General features: G+C 40.1%; 1 protein-coding gene across 3 annotated transcripts in view; it reads right to left on the bottom strand.

Moving 5' to 3' along the window:
• The window catches only part of LOC128662856 (adipocyte plasma membrane-associated protein), a 284,431-nt gene that overhangs the window by 193,556 nt on the left and 69,880 nt on the right, over positions 1 to 20,995 (bottom strand). For all 3 annotated transcript variants that reach the window (XM_053716861.1, XM_053716862.1, XM_053716860.1), the window contains exon 4: positions 2,785 to 2,883. In XM_053716861.1, coding sequence (XP_053572836.1) covers positions 2,785 to 2,883 — 99 coding nt within the window. The remainder of the gene's footprint in view (positions 1 to 2,784; positions 2,884 to 20,995) is intronic.

A 20,995-nucleotide genomic window follows, 5' to 3' on the forward strand; every position in this document is an offset into this window, starting at 1 on the left:
TTACATTGCATTCTCTATCTGAACACTTAAGGTAAGACATGCTACATATCTGCATTTAAATAAAAATAGACATTAGCGTCGGTAAATAACAAATGGTTAAATTTAATCCTATAGCTGAACATGACGCTAACAGTTAAAAAATACAGGGCCAATTGTCAACATTATTAACCATGTTGAGCACAAATACTCACCAACGAGATAACCAGGGGGCATTTGTCTTTCCTCAAACTGGCTCCACAGGGACGACAGAGAGAGGATGCGGGCATCATGACAAGCCCCTCCAAAATTCGCATACACATGCATAATCCTCATCCGTGCGTCACAAACATACTGCACGTTGAGGCTATGAAAATGTTTGCGATTTCTGAAGGGCAAGTCATCAATTGGAGCACGCAGCGCAAAGTGGGTACAATCTATGGCTCCCAAGACATTGGGCAATTGAGCAATATCAAAGAATTCCCGCTTCAGGCGCCTCCAATCACCATCATTCTGTGGGAATCCTATGTATTGCTTACTGATACGTACCATGGCGTCCAGAAAGTTATCAAACACCCCAGAGAATGTACCTTGAGCCAGGCCATGCATGTACAGTTCTCCGGATTGAAAACTCCCGGAGGCCAGGACGTATAGACAGCTTAGCATCTTACTCATGGGGGGAACAGCAGTCCTTATTTGTATACGTGGCTCCAAATGAGGTTTAAGAAGATTGTAAAGGCCAATGAGCTGTTCGCGATCGAGCCGATACTTATCAAAAACCTCAAAGTCACTCATGTTTTCCAAGGTGGGTCTCACCCTGTAGACACGAGGACCTCGAACCAGACGACCCCTTCGTCTCGGTCTGAGCCGCCGAGGCTGCCTGATTCGACCAACAGCTAGTTCGTCAATAGCAGCACCAGCAGTGTCTACCATGTCATCGTCATCCATCTTTCAAAACAGCGTAACAAGGTATGCACTTGATCTGATGTGGATCACAAGTGATGCATTGGCCATGTTGTTTGGGGGATTTATAGTACAATTAGTCCAATGGTATTGAGTTTGTAATGATTGCTGATTGTATTCACTTGTTTGTATGTGAGCGGCGCGAATGCTTTCACAGTGGGCGTTTATTTGTTGTTTGCTGAAATGTTAGTTTCAAACAATGATTCTCAATGTGAAAGTGTCAAATATCACACATACAGTGCATGTTTGTAATGTTTGATCATATGCGTAATAAATATTTATTAAACGCGATCTTATAGTAACAAGCACACGTCCAGGCTAACATGAATGAAAGTGCATAGTTGTGTATAATGTGCATCGAATGTGATCGATCAATGTTGCTGCAACATTGTTTGTAAACGATAAAGTAACATCTGTAGTATTGTATATATAAGTGATTTCAGAGCTGTCAATATTGTATGCGTCCCTTTAAAATCGCAATAATAATTCAGAACTTCCCGTCTGCCATCTGTAGTATTATATATATAAGTGATTGCCGAGCTGTCAATATTGTATGCGTCCCTTTAAAATCGCAATAATAATTCCGAACTTCCCGTCTGCCATCTGTAGTATTGTATATATATATAAGTGATTGCCGAGATGTCAATATTGTATGCGTCCCTTTAAAATCGCAATAATAATTCAGAACTTCCCGTCTGCCATCTGTAGTATTGTATATATATATAAGTGATTGCCGAGCAGTCAATATTGTATGCGTCCATTTAAAATCGCACTAATACTGAATAACTTCCGGCTGTCATCTGTAGTATTGTATATATAAGTGATTGCCGAGCTGTCAATACTGTATGCGTCCCTTTAAAATCGCACTAATACTGAATAACTTCCGGCTGTCATCTGTAGTATTGTATATATAAGTGATTGCCGAGCTGTCAATATTGTATGCGTCCCATTCAAATCGCCATAAAAAATCAGAACTTCCGGCTGTCATCTGTAGTATTGTATATATAAGTGATTGCCGAGATGTCAATATTGTATGCGTCCCTTTAAAATCGCACTAATACTGAATAACTTCCGGCTGTCATCTGTAGTATTGTATATATAAGTGATTGCCGAGCTGTCAATATTGTATGCGTCCCTTTCAAATCGCACTAATACTGAATAACTTCCGGCTGTCATCTGTAGTATTGTATATATAAGTGATTGCCGAGATGTGAATATTGTATGCGTCCCTTTCAAATCGCACTAATGCGGAATAACTTCCGTCTGTCATCTGTAGTATTGTATATATAAGTGATTGCCGAGATGTGAATATTGTATGCGTCCCTTTCAAATCGCACTAATACTGAATAACTCCCGTCTGCCATCTGTAGTATTATATATATAAGTGATTGCTGAGCTGTCAATATTGTATGCGTCCCATTCAAATCGCCATAAAAAATCAGAACTTCCGGCTGTCATCTGTAGTATTATATATATAAGTGATTTTAGATCTGACAATATTGTATGCGTGCCATAAAAATGGCACTAATACTGAATAACTTCCGGCTGTCATCTGTAGTATTATATATATAAGTGATTTGCGATCTGACAATATTTCTTAATTGTCCCATTGAAATCTCCATAATAATGCTGTTCCAAACAGTTGTTTACGTATATGTAGTATTGTAGTATTGAGTGTTAAAGTTCCTAAAGGGGCGGTACAGTGGTGAATCTGTGATGTGTATGGTTGAATCTTGTAATGACGTCATGATATTATTAACTTGCCTATGTAGTTGTTTTTTTTTATCCTTTTAACTGATGCTAGTAATTCAACACACAAAATTGATCATATTTATTTAACTTTACCGCATTCTGACACATTCTTCCCCATCTGAGTTATGAAAGATAACTGCCCATCGCGGATTTGCCACAGCTTTCCATCTACAGTGCCAGTATAGAGGTTTCCTACAAAAACAAATACTCTATCAACGCTATTGTCAGTTGCAGTCATTGTTTATGCAAAAAAAAAAGAGTGTGGTTAAGTAAATTATCCAATGCTTACACACAATTGTGTAGATTCCCACAACACTCAGATGTACAGAAAGTGACGGCAGAATTACCATTATGGAAAAAGTCACCTCTTTTGTTTGGATGTGAAAAAAATGCTACATATAGAATTCCTTTTTATCATTTAATCTACTGAGTTTGTTTCTACTCACCATAACTTATACTGAAAGCGGTAAATAGAAAGAAGTTTGTGAATCATATATCAAGGTCATACAGACGATGCTCTTAAGAAGCCCTGTGTAAAAAAAAATAATCTAATTCTTATTGGCTAAGGATCCTACTAATGGTCTTTCAACAATAACTTACATTATAGTTGGAATGGTAATGTCCATCAATTATGCTCAACATCACATTGTTAAAACTCTACCAAAATATAGGAACATATAATGTTCAACAAAGTACTATTCCAATTAATATAGTAAACCTTTTTTTAATTTCTTTGTATTTTTAAATAAGTGTATTTTAAGTGAGGGGTACAAAATACAAATAAAATGAAATAAACACAAAATGCTGCCTTAAACACATGAATGGTCCGTCGCATATCAATTAGCTGAAACATATACAAAGGAATATTCACATGAGTTATAACCAGCAAGATCATATCAACTCAAGTCCAGAGGGATATAGATAAAGAGCAAACACATTAACAGGCAGACCTGTCAATCTAAAGAAAATATCCATAAGAACCTCACATTTTTAAATTTTTATAGAGGTAGCATGTAATAAACAGGTTTATTTCCCTGGCTGTCTAGATGTTCATTAAAGGAATACTAAGCCCACATTTTTGCTTTCATGATTCAAACAGAGCATGCAATTTTAAGCAACTTTCTAATTTACTCCTATTATCAATTTTCTTTGTTCTCTTGCTATCTTTATTTAAAAAGCAGGAATGTAAAGCTTTTGAGCCGGCCCTGGATGAGAATCCTCTTAATTACTTATTGTTAGAGACCTGCAGTTGTCGCTATCCCAAAATAAGTATCTTCCACTTCCACAAACTCTACCCTGCAGCTATGTTAGAACTGAGACTCTCCTGAGGCTGCCTACATACCCTAAGAATTGTTGGCGGTTTCCTTCCTTATAAGGACACTTGCAATACCAGTTTGTTCTTTATTGAGTAATATTCTAACCCCAACTCCCTTCTGCACAGACCTTCTCCCACCTCCTTCCTTCTAGCCTAGCTTGTCAAGGTGGGTCACTTCCCCATTCCCTTTCCCCTTCTCCCTGGGTCATATCCCCCTTTTCCTTGAGGTGGGAGACAGGTTTAAATTTCTTGTTGTGTTCTTATTGAAGTTAACATTCACTCTTCATTTCAGTTGTTTTAGAATTGTACATCAACGATACCTTATAGTAGTAATATACTTATTACAGAGTCATATCTACTAGTGTTGCTAGTTTTCGGAGTAGTCCCCTCTCGCCTCCTCCTTTCCCGTCTAGCTTGTCTAGGTGGGTCACTCCCCCTCTCCCCTTCCTTTTGGTTGAATCCCCTTTTTCCTGAGGTGAGAGACAGACTTGTTTGTTGAAATAGAGACAAATTTATTGGTGCAGTTGACTCTCACTCTCCCCCCCCTTTCTCGCTCGGCTTTTCCGAGTGGGTCACCATTCTCCAACCCTTTTCTCCCTCGCGTAGGAAGTATCCCCATCCACTGGGGAGAGTGGGGGAGCTAATAAATGCAAATATTTTTCTGTGTCATATTTGTATATTGATATAACAAACTTTTTGCAACTGCTTGCTCTGTTCTTGGTTTCCCCTCCCTTCCTGCCGTCTTGGGTTCTGACTGGTTTGGCTACATAAGCCTGAATTCTCTAGCTATATCCTGCTCCTGGGTCAGAAGCATTCTTGTCCCTATGGGGGGCGAACCAACAACTAGAGGAAATATATGCGTCTCACAATACTGTACTGTTTTGGTGTATCCTCTGATCCTACTTTGTGGTGTCTGCCCCTTCACTAATACCAGGTTTAGCATATAGTGTTTTACACAGGGTGACAACCTATAACCTTGGTAGCACCTTATTGTGCTTTTAGAGCTATCTAGATAGACCAAAACTAAATTTGTAAACTTTTGACCATCCCCCTGAGCTATCGACTGTCCTGATTGGCCCCTTGAGGCATGTCCTTAGTCCTACCCCCTAACCGGTATGGAGGGGTAGCGCAGAGAAGATACCACCCAGCCCTGCTCCAATTTATATGGTAATTATACTAGATAAGCAACCTCTCTTCTGTCAACTAAAAACAATCCAACACCACTTTTCTGACCATACTGATGAGCCTGAACTCATTCCTCCTGTGAACTTCAGCAGAGAATGCCTTACTCCTCCAGAAAGCACACAAAGACCCCAACGAACATTAAAAAGATTGTCTTCGTCCATTTCACTCAACCATCTGAAGACCTTGAGGAGGGGTCTAATGAATACCTCAGTGATTCAGAATCACTAGGAGAAGGCTCTCACTCTAGCTTACGCCTCTTCACTCAATCTCAGCACTTCATTACTGAAGCAACACTAAACAAAATGCTTGTCCTGCAGACACGCTCTATTACACAGGAGATACAGTGAAGCTCTGCCGAACTATGAAAAGATATTTCTGAAATAGGCGAATGAGTTGATGCTCTGGAAAAGAAAGAAGAAGATATGGCCACAGATCAAACGAACCTCATATCGTACTCTGAATCACTGGCAGACCAAATAACACAACTTGAATTTAAATTAGCAGATATGGAGGATAGGTCTGGTAGAAACAATATTCGGTTTCGAGGGGTTCCAGAAGATGTACAACCAACAGACATTCAAGGCGATCTGAAGGGACTCTTTATTGAACTCTTGGGGCCCTTTGAGTACATGACATCTACCATGGAAAGAGCCCATAGAGCACTCCGCCCAAGAACAGTCTCACAAGACAAGCCAAGAGACATTATTGTTTGCTTTCACAGTTTTGTATTTAAAGACAAACTGATGCAGGCTGCCTTCAGACAACCGACGCTCTCAGAGAAGTTTAAGGACATTTCAGCTACTGCCTGACCTGTCTATGCATACCCTCCAACAGCATCGGCAGTTCCAGTCAGCCACCTCAGTGTTACCTAGGGCAAACATAAAATATAGATGGGGCTACCTCACTAAACTAATTATCACGAGGGACAACCAGACACATGTAGTTTCTACCTTGCCACAAGGTACTACCCTTCTCACACTGTGGGGCCTCCAAAACAAAGTGTCAACCTACACCGCAGCCAAAACGACGTATATTTGCTAATTGTTACACTCCCCCCTACATTTAGAAGCCCACGCCAGGGTTCCACCTAGGTGGACTATTTCCACCTCATTCTATAGAAACATTACTTTTGTCTAAGACCTAGATCACTCCCCCCTACCCTACCTTTCCCGTCCTTTCTTCTTGACTACTCAAATTACTTATATAAAATGCCAATGCCCATGACAGCATAGTTTTCACTCCTTGGTTCACCAAACCATAAATGGATTCACTTAGGTTTGTAACACACAACACCAGAGGCCTCAATTACCCCTTCAAACGTAGCCTACTAACTCGCTCTCTTAAATGTCATAGTCCTGAGACAGTGTTTCTCCAGGAAACCCATTGGCAATCAGATACCCCCCATAAATTTCACTCCCATATCTACACAACCATTGAACATTCCCCTTTCACTAAAAAAGCAAGAGGAACAGCCATATTGATACATAGAAGACTGTCAGTCGAAAAAATACAGGTGATCAGAGACACTCAAGTCTTATACACAATTCTAGTCTGTAAGTTAGATCACTGGTCTCAGTCTACTTACCCAATGCACTTCAGCCTACATATCGTAGGAAAGTTCTGCAGTTCAGACAAGGCAGGGTTATCTTAGCAGGTGACTTTAACATGACATGGGATAGTAAAATTGAAAGGAAAACAGTGACTCCTACTAAAAAGAACCCCCAATCTGACTACACCCATTACTCCCACTCGCATAAAATATACTCTAGATTGGATCACATATTCTGCCACGCTGAAACACTAGACTCAGTTAGACGCACTCATATCTATTTATGTCCCTGGTCAAACCACGACCAAGTCTTAGCCGACCTGCAATCGACTGATAGTCCCAAACTCAAGACTTCCTGAAGTCTACCCCATAATATCTTGTTGGACATCCCTTTCCGTGAAGTATTGAGAAAATATATAATTGAGCTTATCCAACAAAATGACAATGCGCAAACTAAAGACAACATGCTTTGGTGCGCAATTAAAGCAGTTATCAGAGGATACATTATCCGCAAACAGACCCATCTGAAAAAGCTAGCTGGACTTACCCTTGCCCCGGCACACAGCAAGCTTAGAACTCTAGAGTCCTGTAATCGTTCTGCCATCTCAGAGCACACGACTGCATGAATCACTGCCATTCAAAGCCATATTAGTCAATTGGAACTGTGTAGATCACAACAAAATTTAGCTAAACTTCAACAAATCTTTTACCATAAAAGCAACAAAGCTGACACTATGATAGCCAATAAATTGAGTCACCGAACTAACCCCTTCCGTATTCATCAAATCTGCCAAGGCAATAAAACCATCCGATTACCATCAGAAATAGGCAACAGCTTTGAGGCGTTCTACTCAAAATTGTATAATATAGAACAAACGGAAAGCCTAAACAACATCCGTTCATTCCTAAATGCATTGAACCTACCGACCCTTACAATTGAACAACAAGATGCACTCATTGCACCTTTCACCCTACTTGAAATCAAACAGATTGTAAAATCCCTAAAGCCCTTTAAGGCCCCTGGGCCAGATGGATTACCAGCCCACGTTTATAAGACATATCTGCAGGAACTGACTCCCTTACTTCTTAGATTTTTTAATCTAGCAAAAGAAGAAGGCAGTTTTAAAAAAGAGTTCCTGGAAAAAAGAGGCCTGTCTGTTGGCACGCAAGCCTTAACTCCACAACTATCTCGCACTGTTCCCTAAGAGACTTGTCCAACCTAAAAATAGCGCAGCATGCCTATGCAAGATTAAGTAGGTGGAACATGACAGCTCAGCGCACCAAACTTTCAACAAACCACTCACAGGGAAGTGCACACAAATAGTGACAGCACCAGGGAAAGGCCACAACAGCAGCAGTAGCGGCAATAGAGGTGCGGATTTCTGAACTCAAGGTAAGTTACTGGGCGGGGGCAGACTGACCAGGCAATGCAGACCTTGAAAGGAGTTATGTTCATGTCTGGCCACCTTGGATATAAGTAGATTTATATACAGGACTATGAGGTAGTATCATACAATCCCTCACCAACTGGGAGGTATCACTGGGAACGAACATGTCTGCATTCCTAGATATTTTATATGCATCATTTGAAATCTGAAACCAGGTTTAGTCCCTTGGTATATCTAGTTAAGTTCTAGTTGCACTATTCTTATCTCTATCAGCACCAGGTTTTGGCACATGGTTAATAATTATATCTTTCAATGAAGTTAAAGTAAATCCTCTCTTCATGAAATGGCAGACCATTAGTTTGTCAGAAGTTTTCTTTCTTAAAGCTGTTCTTAGAGCCATCCTTCTTTCACATATATAGCTGATTTTTACTATGTTGATTTTAAATTCTGTACTGTTGCTAAATTATTTGTGATTTTCAAATGTATTTTTCTTCCACTGTTTGTAAAAAAAAAAAGCTTTAATATCTTACTGTAATGAAAAAATTATACAGGCTGCAGGTGGAGTCTTTTGCTTCATCCTTGATCCTCTTTGTAAGCTTTGGTTCACCATTGTGGATTCTTCTTTCTCCCACCTTCTGCCCCCTCCTTTCTCTCTCCCTCTTTTCTCTTTGCCCCCACTTTCCTATCTTCCCTCTCTCTCTCTCTCTCTCTCTCTCTCTCTCTCTCTCTCTCAATTCTTCTATTTCTCTCCCCTTTCACTATTTCCCTCTTCCCCCTCTCTCTTTCCCTCTTCCCCCTCTCTCTTTCCCTCTTGCCTCTCTCTCTTTCCCTCTTTTTTTTCTATCTCTCTTTCCCTCTTCTTTCTCTCTCTTTCCCTCTTTTTACTTTCTCTCTCCCCCTTTCCCTCTCTCATCCCCCTGTTTTCTCTCTCTCTCTCTTACTCTATCTCACTTTTCCCTCATTCCCTCTTACTCTCCCTCCCTTTTTACTCTATCTCCCATTCCCTTTCTCTCTCCCCCTTTTCATTCTCCCCATTCCCTTTCTCTCTCCCCATTTCCCTATCTCTCTCTCTCCTTTGCCTCTCTCTCTCTCTCTCAACCATTTTCTCTCTCTCTCATCCCTCCTTTCCCTATCTCTTTCTCAATCTCTCGCTCCCATATTCCCTGACTCCCCCTTTCCCTCTCTCTATCTCTCTCCCTCTCCTTTTTACTCTCTCTCTTTCTCTCCCCTTTCTCTCTCTCTTTCTCCCTCTCCCTCCCTTTCTCTCTCCCTTTCTCTATCTCTCCCTTTCTCTCTCTCCCTTTCTCTCTAACTCCCTTTCCCTCTCTTCCCCCTCTTTCTCTCTCCCTCAATTTCTCTCTATTCTTTTCTTTCTCTCTCTCTCTTTCTTTCTTTCTTTCTCTCTCTCTTTCTCTCCTTCCCTCTCTCTCTTTCTCTCCCTCTTTCTCTCTCTCTCTCTTCCCCCTCTCTCTCTTTCCCTCTCTCTCCCCCCTTCCCTCTATTTCTTTATTGGCACTGTGAGATAAATAAGTTGCTTTCGAGTTGCAGTTTGGGCACTCAGGCTCAAAAAGGTTTGCCATCACTGCTCTAGATGCTGAGAAAGCTTTTGACTGAGTCCAATGGACTTACCTCTGGAAAACATTGGAGGTTTTTAAATTCCCTAAAGAGATTCTTCACACCATCCAAGCTTTATATTCTACACAAACCGCAAAAGTGAAAGGTTTTGGTTTTCAATCACTACCATTCTCAATATCTAATAACACTAGACAGGGTTTCCCCCAATCTCCCCTCCTATTTGCCCTGGCGGTGGAATCCCTAGCCGAACAGATACGGTTGGAGAAGGGGTTAGAAGCAGTTACGGTATTCGGTAAGGCGCACAAGGTGGTGCTATTCGCTGATGACATCACTATATTCTCAGCTGACCCAGCAAACTCTATCCCCAAACTTATGGAAATTCTCAAGACATTTGGAAACGTATCCTTCTACAAGCTTAATACAACTAAAACTGAGGTATACTGGTGGGGATATTCCCGGGATTATATCCAAAAACTAAAAGACAAATATAATTTTGCCTGGACAAATGAATATGTCACACATTTGGGGGTCAAACTGTCTAACAGTATACCTTACAATACCCCATTCACTTAGGAGGCCTAGCTTCCCCATCTGTTGTTAAAATATCATGAAGGGGCTATGCTTAAGCATATATTTCCCAATGGGGTGTAACGCAATTCTCTAATAAGTGGAGAAACATAGAACAAGCATGACTCCCCTTTAAGATTCACCTTAGAGACCCCAGCCCACTGTTGAAGAACCCTTTGAATGACAAACCACATAATCCTTGAATGTCTATACGCTTGGGATAAGATCCGCCACCGCCACTTAATATCCTCACACCCGTCACCCATCACCTCCATAGCCGGCAGATAATCTTGAGAGGTGGAACCTGCCCCTGGGAGAAAATGTCTTGAACTCTAACTTGTACCCCTTGGAAACTATGTCCACTGCCCACGGGTCTGGGACATCTAGTTTCCAAGGTTGTGCGAACTGAGAGAGTCTGCCCCCACTTGATCCAATCCCGGATCGGGGGGGCAAACCCTTCATGTGGACTTTGAGTCAGCTGCAGATTTTTTGGATTGATTCCCCTTGTTCCAAGACTGACCAGGCTTCCAAGAGGGCTTGGATTGTTCCTGTTTGGTAGAAGCAGGGGAATACTTACCTCTGAAGTTATGAAAAGAATGAAAATGATTATGACATCCCTCAATTTTGTTCTTCTTGTCTTGAGGCAGAAAGGATCCTTTACCACCCGTTATATTGGAAATAATTTTTGCCAATGCCGGCCCAAACAAGGTCTTTCCCTTGTAGGGGATTGCCAAAAGCTTAGATTTAGAAGAAACAGCAGACCAAGATTTAAGCCATAGCACTCTACGCGCTAAGATTGCAAAGCCAGATATTTTGGCCCCCAACTTAATGACCTGCATAGAAGTGTTAGTGATAAAAGAATTAGCTAACTTTAGAGCCTTTATCCTATCCTGAATCTCCTCCAAAGGGGTTTCAGCTTGCAAGGACTCAGACAAAGCGTCAAACTAATAGGCTGCCGCATTGGTTACTGTAGCAATGCACACCGCCGGTTGCCATTGTAACCCCTAATGAGTATACATCTTCTTTAAAAAGGTCTACAGCTTGGGGGCGGAGCTTGGCCGTGCAGGAACCACAAGCTAGAGGAGCTCTGAGCAGTAACGGCTCATTAAAGACAGTGAGGACCTGAAATTTTGCCCAAATCTACACCAAACACATACACATATGTGAATTACCAGAGGGCATCTTGGTGAACAACCGGAATTACAGTGTGGCAACAGCAAAGGCACCTGATCTGCATATTTGAGAGCTGACACGGTCACCATCTTGGATACCATGCGGTGCAGGATATAAAAGTTGTACAGAGAGGTTTAAGTGGCTGTGAGAAGCTGATCTGAGTGACGAACATGCCAGCAATCAGATAAGTACTGGACACATTGTAAATTTACAGTGCTGATTGAAGATATAAAAAACGTTTATAAAGTGCAGTCATGTGCCTCTTTTTCTTTTACTTGCAACTCACCGCTATGCAGTAGCAGCAGATTAAGTGCAGTAGCACATGAGACATAGCATATGAACCTTATGACCACAATATTATCTGAAGGGGTGATGAAATAAATATACCTACCTGATAACTGCATAGGTTAATTTAACTCCTCTGCTCTGACCATCAGGGATTTTTACTATAAAGGATGTAACCAGTATGGGACTTTTGCTATACTTTCTATTACATAAGTCCAACAAAAGCAAAGATGTTTTAAGTATACCTAACAATTTATGGCCCTGTATTGAGTTTGCTTTATAACTTATAAAGGTGCACAACAACACTTACAAGCAGCCATCAAAGCAGTCAATACTAAGAATGCAGTAATAAGGGTACAGCGACCACAAAAAAACCCCAGCCATTTATTTTTTTAGGGGGAAATCTACGCTATTACCCTGAGATATATATTTTACAAAAATGGCGCTAAGAAGGGGTACTAAATCAGAAAAACAAAAACCTTCTGCTCACCTTACAACTTCGGTCAGTACCTTTTTCCATCCACAAGAGGTAGCTATAACCTCACAAATAGAAGATGACTTAGATTTAAGTAATAGCTCATCTGCTCAAGAAAATACACAGATCCCCATAACACCTGAATATGCATCACAACTTAAAAGAGATATTGCCAACCTTCCAACTAAGGCAGACTTCCAGTCACTCAAAGACCTAATTAAAGCTGAACTGTCCACTATGGAAAAAAGATATATCTGAAATAGGTAATAGAGTGCTGGATATCGAAGAAACACAGGAAACTGCTAATGAAATGATAGATACGATCACTTCTTCTGTACATGACATTCAGATTAATGAGCTCCAACTAAAGATAGAAGATTTGGAAAACAGAGGAAGACTAAATAATTTGCGTATAAGGGGCATTCCAGAATCAGTTCCACCTAAAGAATTGGAGGATTATACCCAAAATCTTTTCAAACATCTCATGGGAAATACATCTACAGACCCCATAATTCTGGAAAGAATACACAGGGCGTTAAGACCTCAGCCAGCAAATACTGCACCTCCTAGGGATGTAATACTTCATGACCTTCAGGGACAAAAAACTGATATGGCAACAAGCCAGACAAGCACGTTTTATCAACTACCTGGATCATAAACTACAGATCTATTTGGATCTGAGCCCAGCCACAATAAAAAGAAGGAAGGAAGACATCTCACAACACAGCTACAGGAGAAAATTTTGAAATACAGATGGGGCTACCCGTTCAGTCTCAACGTCACCAAAGATGGAGTCACCTCTACCTAGAGGCCCACAGGATCTAGAAAACTTCACTACACATCTGGGTCTTTTAGGCTCAACAATAGACACTAATGACTCAACAAGTTCTACTAACCTTCAAGCCTCTAGATCAGAAGCTATTGCTAGATTCTCCCAAAGATCTAAATGGTTGCAAGTACCTCTTAACAAGAAAATGGGACAGAAAAGACCCTGGATGATGCAACCAGAGTCTGCTCCAGTTACTTGAGTATAATAATTTATATGTGGTTCACTAAATATTAATATGCTTATTGTTCTTTTCTGTTGGTTATTTACAAGTGGCACTACGAATAAGTCACTGCTTGGGGTTCTACATTGTGTTATTTGGCTATGGGGTTCTAGAAATGGTCAAGAGTTAATACTATGTGATCAAGTTAAGATAACCATATGGTATAATGTTATGTTGTTTGCGATATATTATTACTGCACATTATTGTTCTCACGTCTCAATACAAATGTTTTAAATGCATAGCGGAAATGCCGTGCTGCGACCCTTTAGCAGTGGTAGAGGATGCATGTTCGTGTTCTCTACGTTATAGGTTTTTGTTTAGGATTATATTGTTTCAGGTATTGATGTAAGTCTTCCATTGTTTTAATGTTATTGCTTATGTGGTTCTATACTCCAAATATAACATCTCAATGTAAAAATGTACACTTGGTTAAATCACATGTTAGGGCATGATGTAGCTTCCAACGCATTCCTTTACACACCAATGAGGGAAAATTAGATAGTGCCCAATCCCCATTTATAAACTCATGAGTGATAAAAGGGACAATACACTTACATTCCTAACGATCAATGACAAAGGCCTTAATAGCCCAATGAAAAGAAACATAGCACTAAAAGATATCAAACACAGGGGAAGCAACATAGTTTATAGTCAAGAAACACATTTTCTTAAGGGTAGGGAGCCAAAAACATTCCAATACAAGTTCGGAACATTCTACTACGCTTCTAACTCCAAGAAAACAAATGGCGTAGGAATTATTATAAGGAAAAACATCCCTTTTGTACCGCAGAATATAATTAGATGTAAAGAGGGGAGATATTTGATAATTGTAGGCTTACTATATAACATACGAACTACCTTAGCATGCGTATACACCCCAAATAAAAATCAAGACACATTTTTTCATAAATTTTGCAATACACTTTTAGAACAACAAAAGGGAATAGTTATTACAGCAGGTGATTTTAACCTAACCCTGGAGCCCTCGATGGATAACTCCAACGGAACTTCTTCTGTACCACATAAGGTTATATCCAAGGTTAAAACAGACCTCAAGGATTCTTTATTGCATGACGCATGGAGAATACTTAACAATAATAATAATGATTACATGTTCTATTCGCCACCTCACAAGCGTTACTCTAGGATAGACCTCATCATGCTAGATGTACACAGCTTATCACTAGCTACTAAATCAGAAATCAGCACCTGTACATGGTCAGATCACTCAACAGTAAATTGCACACTCAAGTGGCCTAATATGCCACTAACAACATATATATGGAGGTTAGACAACTCTATACTAGAAGACCCAATACATTTCCAAACAATAGAAAAACACTTGGTAGAATACTTTGAATTAAATTAAGGATCAGTCGCAGATAATAGAATACTGTGGGAAGCACACAAGGGGGTAATTAGAGGAGACCTCATGAAAATCAAAGCTTACATACTAAAACAAAAAAGACAGTCTATGCAACAAACATTGAATAAAATAGGAGAAATAGAAGCAGCACACAAAGCGGATCCCAAAAACAACACTTTACTCAAAGAATTGGAAACGCAAAAACAAAATTTAACTGCTATGCTAAATAAGGAACACAAAAGAGATTCAATAAAATTAAATCAGAGATGCTATGATGAGGGTAATAAATGCCATAAACTATTAGCGAGGAAATTAAGATGGAGAACACACAGATTTTATGTACTAAAAATGAATGATAATGCACAGACACATTATAACACTCAGGATATAGCGGAGTCATTTCGGAAATATTACGAGGCCCTTTATAATTTGTCCTCAGGTACAACTCAAGATGCCAATATATCTCAGCAGAATAGACAGGAAAAAATACAGAAATACTTAGACAACCTAATAATGCCTAAACTAGATAAGCAACAAACTGAAGATATTTCGGTACCCATCACAGTTATGGAGATAAAGTTTATCATCAAGGATTTACCAGTTGATAAAGCACCAGGCGCTGATGGCTTCACAAATATTTATTATAAGAAATTTAAAGATATCCTAGCCCCACAGTTATGTACTCTTTTCAATGTCATCTCGGATGATAAGCCATTTTCCACTAACTCCCTTGAGGCCCATATAACTCTCCTACCTAAGCCAGGCAAATGTCTCACACAAGTTGAAAATTACAGGCCAATTTCACTTTTAAATACAGATGTCAAAATTTTCGCCAAATTACTAGCAAATCGTTTGACAAAGGTTATGCCAGACCTGATCAATAAGGATCAGGTTGGATTTATCAAGTCAAGGGAAGCTAGGGACAATACTGTTCGAGCAGTACAAATATTACTACACGCAAAAATGACCCACACACCTTTAGTGGTTATATCCACAGATGCTGAAAAAGCATTTGACCGAGTATGCTGGTCTTTCCTAAAATGCTCATTGCAAAAATTGGGACTCAACCAATGGTTTATTGAAAAAATATTCTCACTATATGCCTCCCCAACTGCAAAGATTAGGATTAATGGAACTCTGTGTAGCTCATTCCATATCACAAATGGGACAAGACAGGGGTGCCCCCTCTTCCCTTTACTGTCTGCGTGCGTTATAGAGTCACTGGCAACACAAATTAGGTTAGAACAGGAAATACACGGTATTAGTATTGGAAATACAAACCATAAAATTCTCCTATACGCAGATGATGTACTTCACTACAAATCCAGAAATAGCTATTCCAAAAACAATGTCAATACTAGATGAACTTAGAGAGGTCTCATATTACAAAATAAACTTTACAAAATCAGACATTTTTAATGCAACACTACCTCCTGAATCCATGCAACATATTATGACCTCATGCCCTTTCAGGTTGCAAAAAAAGAATATTAAATACCTGGGGATACATTTAGCGACATCTGTCACAGACTTGTTCAGATATAATTACCTACCCCTAAGTGAAATTATAGCAGACCTCTCAAGATGGAGGGCTAGACAGATCTCCTGGCTGGGTAGGATACATAGTGTAAAGATTAATGTGTTGCCAAGAATGCTGTACTTAATGCAAGCACTACATATACCTATTACTCCGTTATTCATTCCTCAGTTACAGCATCAATATTCAGATTTATATGGGACAAAAAACAGGCGAGAATAAATAAAAAAAATAATGACCCTTTCAGCTAATTTGGGGGGACTGGGAGTACCCGACTTTCAAAAATATAGAGAGGCAATTATACTGCAGAGGATAATAGATTGGTTCCATAATAGGGAGACCAAAATGTGGGTGGAGATAGAACATATTATTTCTAATTCGGATCATTTGGAAGCACAATGCTGGACCACCAGGGGTAAAAATTCACCACATAGTGCCGTTAATGACTTAATAAGCTAAACCTTTACTGTTTGGAACAGAGCACGAGTCACATACACATTCCTCTCATCCCAATATTCCCCTCTTACCCCTCTTATTGATAACCCAGAGTTCACACCTGGTCAGGGTTATATTAAAAAAAGCCCTACAAGGCAAGATGAGAACACTACACATATATCAAATGGCCAACGAAAGACCAAGTATACACAACAAGACCTCTCAAACAGAGGGTTACCGTTCTTCCAGCAATGGTTTCCCTATTATCAATGTCAATCATACATTTCAAAACATAGAGATAAGCCTAACCTATTAAGACCCTTAACAAACTTTGAAAGGCTATGCATCCACACAGAGAAGATAATGCACACCCCACTATACATAGTATTTTGCAACAAACAAATCCGGGTTATATTCCACAATTTTTAAATACATGGAGTAAAGGGTTAGATATTGAAATCACATATTCAGAATCTCTCAAAATATTTAGTAATATAAAAAGTTCCTCCGTGTCAAGCAGACTTCTAGAAATGAATTACAAAATACTGCATAGGTGGTATTTGACTCCAAAAAGACTCAAAAAAATATACCCCAAAAGACAGAATACATGTTGGAGATGTGAAAATAATGAGGGAAGCATGGCACATATTGGGTGGACTTGCCACAAGTTAATTCCCTTCTGGAAAGCAATAGCCGCAGAAACGACTCAAATACTAAATAAAACTATCCCACTACAACCAGATGTGTGATTGTTTCATAGACCCCCACGTTCCATGCCCAATGAGCATAGGAAATTACTTAATGTTTTATGCAATGCTGCAAAAACGCAATAGTTAGGAATTGGAAAACCACAGAAATTCCTTCAGTGGCCAACTGGATAGACATATGCAATACTATACTAAGCTTAGAGGAATACCATTATCTCAAAACCAGACGAGGGGACATTTATCATAACATTATTTTTTATTGGGAATCTTATATCGCTTCGAAATTTCAAAGCACTAGTATTTAAATACATAAGTCTGCCTTAGGCATACTCCAACAGGATGTGTTATAACTATAAATTGAACTTTGTTGGGATGAAAAATTACATCAACTGGATCTTATTGCATAAACTATAGGTGGAACACATACATTCCCTTGGATAGTTGTGGGATGACATAACTTGTCATGAAATTGTTTGAATTTCATTATTGAAGATTGATACCTATGTAATTCAAAAAAAAAAAAAAAAGGAAATGACCATACTTACGTGGATGTATACTTATTTGTTTACTGTTGGATTGTACCACATGACTTTTATTAGTATTTCTTGGTCAATAAAAACCAAATAAATAAAAAAAAAAAAAAAAAAAAAAAAAAAAAAAAAAGGTCTACAGCTTTTTAACCATAGGATCCTTGAAAGAGCAACTATCTTCAATAGGGATAGTAGTTCTCTTAGCCAAGGCAGAAATCACCCCTTCCTCCTTTGGAACCGTCGGCCATGACTCCTTGATGGAGTCTGCGACTGGGAACATTTTTCTAAAGACAGGGGAGGGGGAAAAGGAATTCCTGGCCTCTCCCACTCCCGGGAAATAATCTCCATGGCACGGTCTGGCACTGGAAACACCTCCCCAGGAGAGGGAACATCAAAGTATCTATTTAATTTACTAGATTTTTTAGGGTTGACAATGATAGGTGTATCAGAGTTGTTCAAGGTAGCTAAACCCTCCTTTAGCAAAACACAGAGGTGCTCAAGCTTGAATCTGAAGGAAACCACTTCAGCATCAGAAGAAGGAATTATACTATCCGAATCCGAGAGTTCCCCCTCAGAGGTTACCTAAGTATCCTCCTCTTCTGACTTACGGGAAAGAGCAACCTGAATAGCCTGAGTCGGATCAGATACCTTACTGTCTGACTCCAAAATCTTCCTCTTACGCCTCCCTTGCAACATAGAGATGGCCGCTGGCACCTCAGATACCGCTGAGGAAACCTGGGCTGCAATTTCAGCTTTCAAAAATACCCAATCAGGAGATAGTGAGGAAGCTCAGGGCACTGCGAGAGACGATGGCACAGTTTGGGACACCTGTTGAGAAGGCTGTGGCATAGCCTGAACAGTATCCACTTGAGAGAATGGTGGCTCAGAATCAAACAATCTATCTTTGTACAATAAAGTTCTTTCAACACAAGAACTACAACACGGCAATTGTGGTTCCACTTGGGCATTCAAACAAAGTTTGCATTCCTCAACAAATATAGACTCCAAGTCCATCTTGTAATGAATGAAATACACACACAAATTTTGTATTTATTTTTTTAATTTCAAAAAAATCGAAACTATCTCATTAAGATTCCTGTTAAATTAGAAAAACATTGCCTGCAATTATTAACAATGGAAACCAAACTCTTTGTATGGGATTCCCCTTAAGAAACAATATAACATTATTCCTCCAGGTCCCCAATAAATGTACAATACCTCTTGGGTACCCTTACACCATAGCGCTACGCTGCGGTGCCTACCTGACCTGCTTTAGGCTGCAGATACCTCTGTGGAACAAGCAGGGGCCAAACGAGGAAGACACAGCGTAGTAACACTCAAAGAGCACCAAGAAAAAACAGAATTTATGCTTACCTGATAAATTACTTTCTCCAACGGTGTGTCCGGTCCACGGCGTCATCCTTACTTGTGGGATATTCTCTTCCCCAACAGGAAATGGCAAAGAGTCCCAGCAAAGCTGGTCACATGATCCCTCCTAGGCTCCGCCCACCCCAGTCATTAGACCGACGGACAGGAGGAAATATATATAGGAGAAACCATATTGTACCGTGGTGACTGTAGTTAGAGAAAATAATTCATCAGACCTGATTAAAAAACCAGGGCGGGCCGTGGACCGGACACACCGTTGGAGAAAGTAATTTATCAGGTAAGCATAAATTCTGTTTTCTCCAACATTGGTGTGTCCGGTCCACGGCGTCATCCTTACTTGTGGGAACCAATACCAAAGCTTTAGGACACGGATGAAGGGAGGGAGCAAATCAGGTCACCTAAACGGAAGGCACCACAGCTTGCAAAACCTTTCTCCCAAAAATAGCCTCCGAAGAAGCAAAAACAGAATTTATGTTTACCTGATAAATTACTTTCTCCAACGGTGTGTCCGGTCCACGGCGTCATCCTTACTTGTGGGATATTCTCTTCCCCAACAGGAAATGGCAAAGAGCCCAGCAAAGCTGGTCACATGATCCCTCCTAGGCTCCGCCTACCCCAGTCATTCGACCGACGTTAAGGAGGAATATTTGCATAGGAGAAACCATATGATACCGTGGTGACTGTAGTTAAAGAAAAAAAATTATCAGACCTGATTAAAAAAACCAGGGCGGGCCGTGAACCGGACACACCGTTGGAGAAAGTAATTTATCAGGTAAACATAAATTCTGTTTTCTCCAACATAGGTGTGTCCGGTCCACGGCGTCATCCTTACTTGTGGGAACCAATACCAAAGCTTTAGGACCCGGATGAAGGGAGGGAGCAAATCAGGTCACCTAAATGGAAGGCACCACGGCTTGCAAAACCTTTCTCCCAAAAATAGCCTCAGAAGAAGCAAAAGTATCAAACTTGTAAAATTTGGTAAAAGTGTGCAGTGAAGACCAAGTCGCTGCCCTACATATCTGATCAACAGAAGCCTCGTTCTTGAAGGCCCATGTGGAAGCCACAGCCCTAGTGGAATGAGCTGTGATTCTTTCGGGAGGCTGCCTTCCGGCAGTCTCGTAAGCCAATCTGATGATGCTTTTAATCCAAAAAGAGAGAGAGGTAGAAGTTGCTTTTTGACCTCTCCTTTTACCGGAATAAACAACAAACAAGGAAGATGTTTGTCTAAAATCCTTTGTAGCATCCAAATAGAATTTTTAGAGCGCGAACAACATCCAAGTTGTGCAACAAGCGTTCCTTCTTCGAAACTGGTTTCGGACACAGAGAAGGTACGATAATCTCCTGGTTAATGTTTTTGTTAGAAACAACTTTTGGAAGAAAACCAGGTTTAGTACGTAAAACCACCTTATCTGCATGGAACACCAGATAAGGAGGAGAACACTGCAGAGCAGATAGTTCCGAAACTCTTCTAGCAGAAGAAATTGCAACCAAAAACAAAACTTTCCAAGATAATAACTTAATATCAACGGAATGTAAGGGTTCAAACGGAACCCCCTGAAGAACTGAAAGAACTAAGTTGAGACTCCAAGGAGGAGTCAAAGGTTTGTAAACAGGCTTGATTCTAACCAGAGCCTGAACAAAGGCTTGAACATCTGGCACAGCTGCCAGCTTTTTGTGAAGTAACACAGACAAGGCAGAAATCTGTCCCTTCAGGGAACTTGCAGATAATCCTTTTTCCAATCCTTCTTGAAGGAAGGATAGAATCTTAGGAATCTTAA

This window comes from Bombina bombina, chromosome 6 (assembly GCF_027579735.1).
Source record: "Bombina bombina isolate aBomBom1 chromosome 6, aBomBom1.pri, whole genome shotgun sequence".
Classification (NCBI taxonomy): Eukaryota; Metazoa; Chordata; class Amphibia; order Anura; family Bombinatoridae; genus Bombina; species Bombina bombina.